Below are 8580 nucleotides of genomic sequence, written 5' to 3' on the forward strand. Positions count from 1 at the left end.
TCGTCCCAAATTTCATCCCCAAATCTTTTGCAACGAATTTTTTTTATAAATTCGTCCCAAAATTTGTCCCAAAATACAGTATTTATTGTAGTGCCTCCATAGTTGTTGGAGTTCTTCAAGAATTCTGTTGATGTTATTAGGATGGTAAACAAGCTGAGTCAAGCCGAATTTTGAGATTTCAAACTTGTTTAATAAGGTAATCGAGTCGAGCCGAGCCGAGCTAAGTTTAAAATGAATCAAGTTTTGAAATGATTGTTCAAATTTAATTTGATTTATTTTTATGAACTTGAGATTGTATGAAGTTTAGTTTAATTTTGGTTCGTTTAGATATTATCGAGCTCTCAATTCAAGCTTGACATGAGCTTAGTTCAAGATTGGCTCGAGCTTGGTTCGAGCTTGATTCGTTTAAATGTTATTGAGTTCTTAATTTAAATTTGTTTGATTGTTTGAACTTTTAGTTGTTTGATTGATTATTAAATTTGATAATTTAAATTTATTTATTTTATTTTATTATTTATTTAGCATATTAAAAAAATTATTAATACATATGGTTCGTCAATATTTTTCACGAACATTGCTCATGAACATTATTCACGAACGTTAACAAACTGAATACATATGTGGTCAAGCATATTTATTTAGCTTAATGAACTATTCAAGCTTGTTTATTTAATTAATTTTATGTATATTGAACGAACATAAATAAACTCTTACCAAATTGAATACTAAACTGATTCACGAACCCTTGTTTCATTTAATTTACAACCCTAGATGTCACAGTAGCTTCATACATCTCCTCCACTGTAAAAAAAAAAAAAATCAATAATTTTTTTATGTATTTCATATTTTTTTCATAAATTATTAATTTTGATATTTTATTGTTTTATTTTTTTTAAAAAGAATTAACAAAAAAAGGGAGAGCCGCATCTTGTAGAAACGAGGGAACTCCCTCCCACCGTCCCACTATGAGAAAGAGCTCTCTCACTTAGGGCATCCACAGTAGTTAGAACTCATTGTGAGCTCCTTCATTGTCACGTTTGCGCCACATCAAAAGTTAAAAACCTCATACCTATTTTCACTATAAAAAAACCTCTCAACAACTCCCTCATGGGTCTCACACTTTTCATTATATATAATTCTCATTTCTCCTTCATATTTTACATTATACACCATTAATTTTTTATAAAATTTAAATTTATAAATTGTTAACATGAAACAACATTAATAATTAAAAAAAATACATAAATATTACAGTGCATCAAATAAAAAGACATAAATTATAATAATATAAAAAAAACGTAAACTCATCTACACCAAACCATGTCTCTGTTTAATTTTTTCCACCATTTTTTCATGTAATAAAGTTGTCCTGGTATCATCTCACTGGTATCCTTCATAAGAATTTCATAATCCTTATGAAAGATCTCGGCTTCCTGCAAAGCCATTTTTTGGATTTGATATTCTTTAATATCTTGTCATTCTTTGTCGATGCTATGTTCCATTGTGTCGCCCTCTCTGGCTTTAGATTTGCCCTTTCTCTTCGTTGCCTTTTGCCCTATAGGACGAATGCGGACTTCAGAGTCATTTAAATCAACACTTGTATCTGAATTTGATGTTGAGGTGTTTCCTCATGATTCGGATGTCCTTGCCTTCTTGTTAGAGTAATGAGCAACTGATTGTGGAGTATATTTCTCATATTCTTTGAGAACCCTCCACACATGCATATACTTAAAATCCTTGCCTTTGTTGTTGGCTTTCCATATATTCAATGTATTCTCCAACATATTCTCGTCACTCCAACCGCTTTGCCGATGAGTATGAAAATTATTATAAGTTGCAGAAAATTCATTTACCATCGGTGCAAACCTATAATAATGTGATTTTAGCCGCTGATAACTTCTCGTCATAGATCCAGTGGGGCGATGTTTGTTGTAGTAATCAGCTATACGTTTCCAAAAAGCTTGATCCTTCTGGTCATTACCAATGATTGCATCAGTGTTTATAGTTGCCCATGATTTCGTAAGGACCACATCTTCATCGAGAGACCAAAATCTTCGTTTCGATTCATTTTCCTCCAGCTCAACTTCACGCTCCTCTTGTGATGAGGGTGGCGGCAATTGAGTTGTAAGAACAAATGATAGTGTTAGAGATTCTTTGTTGCTGATAGATGGATCAATAGTTGCCCTTCTTGATTCATTCGAATGTATGACAGGTGGTTGAGTAGGAGAAAATACGTAAGGATAAGACATCCCAAGTTGGCTACCCATTGCTGCCCAATCTTGGAATGGATACATACCAAATGGAGTTGGGGCGGCGTTACTTGGATTCCACGTCTGCAAAAAATTTTGAGAACTTTCGGAATTTGGAAAATTTGGATAATATTGTGGAACATATGAAATATTTTAAACATTTGGAGGATATTGTGGGTGAGAGAAAATATGAGGATATTGGATATTTGGAGAAGTGTGAGTATTTTGAGAATATGTATTTCCTTCCGTATTTGAAGAATTTAAAAGATTCGTAAAAGAAATATTGAGATTTTCATCCATCTCGAATGCAAATAGGGAATGAAAGGAAGAAATGAGTTGAAAGTAAAGATAACAATGGAATGAATGAAATAGATCTCATATTTATAGATTTTTTTTATATATTAAATAATTAAATTAAAACGTTGAACAACGGCTAAAAATTAGCCGTTGTTCAATGACATGCAACCTGTAAATTAGCCGTTGCTCTCTTATTTTTTTTTAATTATTAAAAAAAATAAAATATAAAAAAAATAAAAACCACGAAGAAGCGACTCTGTAATCACATAGCCGCTTCTTCGTGTAAATGAAAAACCTCCCTCCCACTATGAGAGGGAGGTTTCTCATTTATGACACGTCACAGTGAGAGCTCCGAAGAAGCTCTAACTGTCGATGCTCTTAAGCCACCTAGATAAGGAATTCCCATGGATGCTCTTTGCCCTTAGCTTTCTTTTGTTTCATTCTTTTTGGTTTGCAAACACTACCGGGGATAAAGCCACCCCAAAGGTTGGATGGACTCCAGTCCAAGTTTGTTTTTAGAAAAGTTAGTAATATGTATTGATTTTATTTATTTTTATTAAGCTTAAGTCCTAGTTAAATTATTTTAGCCTTTAATTTATTTTAATTTTTTAACCTGTTAACTTTCTTTTAGTCCAATAAAATATAGAAAACTTAAATAACTAATCAATTTTCTCTATTTTCATATTCAAAACTTGACAGTTATTTCTTGTTAGGAAATGTAGCCCTCCGCTGGTGTAATCATGCAATCTTAAAATTGATTAAGAATTTTTATTTGTCACGCCATATGATTTATTTTGATATTAAGTTCGAACTGTAAAAGTGAACCAATTTTAAATTCAAACACCCAAGCTCGTGGCTCCATTTCTACTTAGTTATTCTTGGATTTTTCAAGATATTTGATAATTTAATTTATTAGATGGGGAGAGGTCCGAGTTATTTCCGTCGACAGTGAAATTGTCTGGCTTCACGACACGAGCATAATTATAAGTTCTGCTTCTTCTCTTACTGCAAAACTTCAACATTAGGAGAGGAGTGGGGATGTGGAGGATCACTTCTCCGTGGGCTTTTCTCCTCCTAAATCTCCTTCTCTTCCGTGCACTGGCCGAAGCAGAGAGCTCCAATGTTCCAATGGACAAAGCAGAGCAGGAAGCCTTGTACGCAGTGATCCAAGACTTGGTCGGAAAGTGGTGGAACGGTTCAGATCTTTATCCTGATCCTTGTGGCTGGACGCAGATACAGGTTCTTACTGTTTCTCAAAATATTTGATGCCTTTTCAAAGATTTCAAACATTGATTTTGAAAATCTTGACTGCAGGGAGTTTCCTGCGATCTGTTTGACGGTTTGTGGTATGTCACTTCCTTAAACATCGGCCCGATCCTTGGCAACTCCCTGGAGTGTTCATCCGACGCCAAGTTCAATCCACAGCTGTTCCAGCTCAAGCATCTCAAGAGCCTCTCCATCTTTGATTGCTTCTCCTCTCATCAACAGCAACTCACCATCCCACCAAGCAATTGGGAGAGACTGGCTTCAACCTTGGAGAGCTTAGAACTCCGGTCGAATCGCGGACTCACCGGGAATATTCCACCCAATTTGGGTCAGCTCAGCAACCTCAACTCCCTAGTTCTGGTGGGAAACTCGTTAAGCGGTGAGCTGCCAATGGAGCTTGCCAACTTGGTCAATCTAAAGAGACTGATGCTATCTGTAAACAAGTTCTCCGGTCAAGTTCCTTCTGCTCTGTTCGCCAACATGGCACATCTATTGATCCTGGACCTCAGCAGCAATCATTTGACTGGTTCTCTCCCTGCATCCCTCTGCAATCTCAGCTCACTCTTGAAGCTTGATCTCAGCAACAACCAGTTCCAGGGAAGTCTTCCAGCAGAGCTAGGAAAATGGACGCAACTCACTCTACTAGACCTCAGGAACAACTCCTTATCAGGTGCAATGCCAAAATTAGGATCACTCCGGGATTTGCTTCTGGCTTACAATCCATGGGGAGGAAATCTTTTGGAATTAGAATGGGGAGATTTGCAAAACCTCTCTACATTGGATCTGTCTCATATGGGCTTGACCGGTGCGATTCCTAAGGCCATTACGGACCTGAAGATATTGAGGTACGTTGCGTTCGATGGGAACCAGCTCAGTGGCACTGTTTCTTCTAAATTTGCAGACCTGCCTTCTCTCACCACGTTGTACCTCAATGACAACAACCTGAGTGGAAAGCTCCAGTTCCCTCGAGGATTCTACGAGAGGATGGGAAAGAGATTTGCGTCTTGGAACAATCCAAATTTGTGTTACAGTGCCATCACTTCAGGGGATGTACCTCGCGGTGTGGCAAGATGCAAGCAAGATCAAGATCACTCGACAGAAGAGTTCAAATCCAATCAAGGGGTAGACGAGGGAAGTTTCGATGAGCATTCTGGGTTGATGGCCCCCTTGATTATGACTCCTGCTGCATCAGCTAGTGCTCTATGGTGGGCAATTGTTTTGATCATGATGTTGTAGAATTGTTAAATTACTATACACCATGTAATTTTGTTTTGTTGGGCAGCAGCTACTTGCAAAGAAGCAAGAACGGTAGCTTATGGGCTTGGCTATTTTTCTGTGACAGCTACTTAAAAGTGGAGGGCTGATGGATGTCTCGAGAGATGTTGTCAGAAGTTTTGATTTTTGTAACAGACGTTAGAAGCTGTTATCACGTCGATCTCAATAAAAAGTATGTAACATTAATATTTATTAAGCATCACAATAACATCATTATAACATCCAACATCTCATAAAAAAATATATATAAAATTTACTGTCACATCATCATTATAATAATATTTTTTTTTACTCATATTTTTTTAAATATTAACAGTTATTATTTACGGATCTCATATTTCACTCAATCATATTGATGCGACAGTAAGAATGGGGGACTCACTTCTTGAAGGGTCTTAGCTTGAGAACCGATGAAGGGCTGACTAAGCGGTTAATGGCCGAGCCGATCAGCCGGGTTGGTCCGAGCGGAGTTAGAGATAACTCATCCATGGGGTTGGGTGTCCGACGCCAAGGCAGGAGGATCGAAGGGTCAACCGGGAGCCCGAACGGCAGGGGCCAAAGAGCCGAGCGGGCAACCCGCTCGGACAAAATAAGGGCGAGGGGACAAAAAGGTGGCCGAGCGGCCTATGCGCTCGGCTCGGGATATGGGATATCGGTAGAAGCATGTCTGATGATTAGGCCGTACACAAGATCGCACGATGGAGGATCTTGACGTCACATCATGGAAAGGTTGATACAGTAGCAATATGGCCTCAGGGACGCCTTTTCTGACGGATCCATATCTGGGCATGGCCCTTCTGACAGACCCATGCCTGGGCATGGTCAAATGCAGGTGATTGCTTTGATTGGCGCGCCCAGGCTTCTTCGAGGGGTCTATATAAGGCCTCAATTTCTTCACCGGATGTATGCACGTCTTCATCTTGAGGCCACCTTTTTGTCATTCCTCGCCTGACTTGAGCGTCGGAGGACCGTCGCCGGGACACCCCTCCCGGCTCGGTTTTGTTGCAGGTTCGCCGGAGCACTCGAGGATCCAGCAGAGAGCGCCACGTGCCCAGCGTCCACTGACTCTTGGTTCGGACAGGATCAAATTGGCGCCGTCTGTGGGAACGCTCCTGCATCCGATCGGAGACAATGGACGAGGCTGGACGACAACACACGGTGACGCTTTCAACAGAAGAACTCGACGCCCTGGTCGAGATAAGGGCCGCCAAACTCATGGAGCAAAAACAAAAAGCATCCGCCGAGCGGGCGTAGCAGCAAGCAACATCTGCGTCTCATGGCCGAGCGGAAGCGCCTCCAGCCACCGTCGCATTCCATCGGGCCTTATTTCGCACTCCTGAAACCATACCAGCCCGAAGAGATAGAGGATCTTCCTCAGATGAAATGCCAAGGCGGGATGACAGGAAGGGGAAAGCTCCCCGAGCGGATCAATCGCCAATTTTCGGAGGTTATCCTACGAGACCCTCTGCCCAAGCACTACGTGCCTCCGACGATCGGCGAATACAATGGAACAACGGACCCGGATGATCATCTGGGTAAGTTCGATAATACAGCCACGCTCCATCAGTACACAGATGGAGTAAAGTGTAGAGTTTTCCTTACCACCCTCTCGGGATCGGCTCAACGGTGGTTTTGAAGGTTGCCAGACGGATCCATCACGAGCTTCAAGGAATTCCGAACGGCCTTCCTCCACCACTTCGCCAGTAGTCGGCGTTATCAAAAGACAAGTGTCAGCTTATTCGCCATCAAGTAAGAGCTGAGAGAATCGCTTCGAGGCTATATTCAGCGATTCAACCAAGTGGCGATGGATATCCCAACGGCCACATCGGAGACGATGATGAATGCCTTCACGCAAGGACTTGTGGATGGGGACTTCTTCCGGTCGCTCATCCGAAAGCCGCCCCGAGATTATGATCACATGCTACATCGGGCCAACGAATATATAAATGTGGAAGAAGCGCAAGCCGCTCGGAAAAAGGAAACTCCAGCCGAGCGCGCACCTGTTCATGCCGAGCGGAAACAGCACACCGCTCAGCAGCCACCCAGAGGACCGAGGGCCGAAGCAATTCGATCCCCTCACGTCAGATCGCACGTACAAGAAGTGGCTGCCGCTCGGCCCAAGCCAAAGAAGAGGTGGACCCCTATGTTCTGCAAATTCCACCAGACGGATACGCACAACACGAGGGATTGCCGAAGCCTTCCCTTTGTGTCCAATCCTGTTCCCAGGAAAGCCGAACGACGGTCGCCTCCCATCGACAGGAGACGTAGGACTCATGAAGCTGACCGGACCCGCACCGAGGGACGACACCAGCAGACACCCGATCGGCACCGATCCCCGAGGCAGGAGAATCGCCGGGCGTCTAGAGAATGGTCACGACCGTCCGCTCGGGAGGAGGAAAATAGGAGCAATACTTCCCGGGGCGAGATCAACGTTAGGGCGTCCGTCAGCTGCAGATCCACGCGGTCGGCTGCAGCCAAGAGCGGGCAAGTGGGCCGGAAATCACTTTCGGACCCGGGGACTTAGAAGGAGTTGAAGTACCCCACGACGACGCGCTGCTCATTAAAGCGGTAATAGCAAATTACACCATTCACCGCATATTTGTTGACACAGGGAGCTCGGTCAACATCATATTCAAGAAGGCGTTCGATCAGCTGCAAATTGATCGAGCCGAGCTGCTGTCCATGACGACCCCGCTCTACGGGTTTACAGGCAACGAAGTTCAGCCGGTCGGACAAATCCGGCTGGCCACCTCGCTGGGAGAAGAGCCACCCCGTTCGGGCACCACACCATCCGATGAATATGCAGCCCGGCTCCTCAGAAGAAGAGCCGGTCGGTTCACACTCATCGGAGATCAGCTTTACAAGAAAGCTTTCTCGCGCCCTTTGCTGAAATGTGTAAGCTCGGAGGACTCAGCTTACATCCTCCAGGAAGTACATCAAGGATCATGCGGGGATCATCCGGGCGGACGCTCATTGGCCAAGAAGATCCTCTTGGCCGGATACTTTTGGCCAACTTTACAAACAGATGCCGCTCGGACAGTATCTACATGCCTTTCATGCCAGAAGTATCACAACTTCTCCCACCGACCGGCAGAGGAGATGAAGGCATCAATCATCTCATGTCCGTTCGATCAATGGGGAATGGATATTGTGGGTCCATTTCCGATGGCGACCGGGCAGAGGAAATTTTTACTAGTGGCGGTAGACTATTTCTCCAAGTGGGTGGAGGCCGAGCCGCTGGCAAAGATCACTGAACAAATGGTTAAAAAATTCATCTGGCAACACATCATTTGTCGGTTCGGCATCCCTCGCCGACTAGTGTCCGACAACGGGCGGCAGTTCACAGGGAAGATGTTAGAGGATTGGTGCAAAAGCTACGGCATTGAGCAACATTTCACGTCCGTGGCCTATCCTCAGAGCAACGGTCAAGCTGAAGTCGCCAACCGGGAAATTCTTCATATTCTGCGCGTTCGGCTCGACCATTTGGGAGGGA

General features: G+C 43.2%; 2 protein-coding genes across 2 annotated transcripts; one reads left to right on the top strand and one right to left on the bottom strand.

The window, feature by feature from the left end:
• Window positions 1-1628: 1628 nt before the first annotated feature.
• On the bottom strand, window positions 1629-2267 carry LOC121995049 (glutathione S-transferase T3-like). The gene has a single exon (XM_042548893.1). It carries the CDS (start codon window positions 2265-2267, stop codon window positions 1629-1631), a length of 639 nt encoding a protein of 212 aa, XP_042404827.1.
• Window positions 2268-3568: 1301 nt separating this feature from the next.
• LOC121994189 (piriformospora indica-insensitive protein 2-like) lies at window positions 3569-5277 on the top strand. The gene is made up of 2 exons (XM_042548308.1): window positions 3569-3785; window positions 3861-5277. The coding sequence occupies exons 1-2, from the start codon at window positions 3585-3587 to the stop codon at window positions 5046-5048; spliced, it is 1389 nt and encodes a 462-aa protein (XP_042404242.1). The 5' UTR covers window positions 3569-3584; the 3' UTR covers window positions 5049-5277.
• Window positions 5278-8580: the final 3303 nt, after the last annotated feature.

This window comes from Zingiber officinale, chromosome 6A (assembly GCF_018446385.1).
Source record: "Zingiber officinale cultivar Zhangliang chromosome 6A, Zo_v1.1, whole genome shotgun sequence".
NCBI lineage: Eukaryota > Viridiplantae > Streptophyta > Magnoliopsida > Zingiberales > Zingiberaceae > Zingiber > Zingiber officinale.

Coding starts and splice junctions, on each gene's coding strand:
- LOC121995049 (XM_042548893.1), bottom strand. CDS start 2,267: ATGGGTAGCCAACTTGGGATGTCTTATCCTTACGTATTTTCTCCTACT.
- LOC121994189 (XM_042548308.1), top strand. CDS start 3,585: ATGTGGAGGATCACTTCTCCGTGGGCTTTTCTCCTCCTAAATCTCCTT. Junction 3,786..3,860: donor GTGGCTGGACGCAGATACAG/GTTCTTACTGTT, acceptor TCTTGACTGCAG/GGAGTTTCCTGCGATCTGTT.